General features: G+C 50.4%; 1 protein-coding gene across 1 annotated transcript in view; it reads right to left on the bottom strand.

Annotated features, from left to right (window-relative positions):
* Positions 1 to 4: 4 nt before the first annotated feature.
* Positions 5 to 266, bottom strand: part of LOC102670914 — a gene marked incomplete at its 3' end in the record, with an annotated part of 15,164 nt that continues 14,902 nt past the window's right edge. The window contains exons 10-11 of the mRNA XM_031514072.1: positions 244 to 264; positions 5 to 139 (exon numbers count right to left, since the gene is read on the bottom strand). Of these exons, the coding sequence (XP_031369932.1) occupies positions 5 to 139; positions 244 to 264 (156 nt within the window). The remainder of the gene's footprint in view (positions 140 to 243; positions 265 to 266) is intronic.

Genomic DNA, 266 nt, shown 5'->3' with positions numbered 1-266 from the left:
AGGTAAATGGCGACCAGGCCGAAGTCCGGATGGTGGATCAGCACGAAGAACAGGATCAGGCAGATCAGCGAGCCGACCAGCAGCAACAGGCCGAAGAACAACCCTTTGCTCGCTCCTACGCAGTCCACCCTCGTGTGACCTATTTTTATCCAGTCGGATAAAAATATGAGATCCAGTTTTTAGTTCCACTCGAGTCGAATCGAAACTATTGGTTTGTTGGAAAGGGCGTAATTATATAATTACCCGCGTGAGCCAACGCGACCGCT

The sequence above is a fragment of the Apis dorsata genome, unplaced genomic scaffold (assembly GCF_000469605.1).
Source record: "Apis dorsata unplaced genomic scaffold, Apis dorsata 1.3 scaffold_882, whole genome shotgun sequence".
Lineage (NCBI taxonomy): Eukaryota > Metazoa > Arthropoda > Insecta > Hymenoptera > Apidae > Apis > Apis dorsata.
Note: the sequence above shows the minus strand (reverse complement) of the source record. Positions and strands in the feature narration are given on the sequence as shown.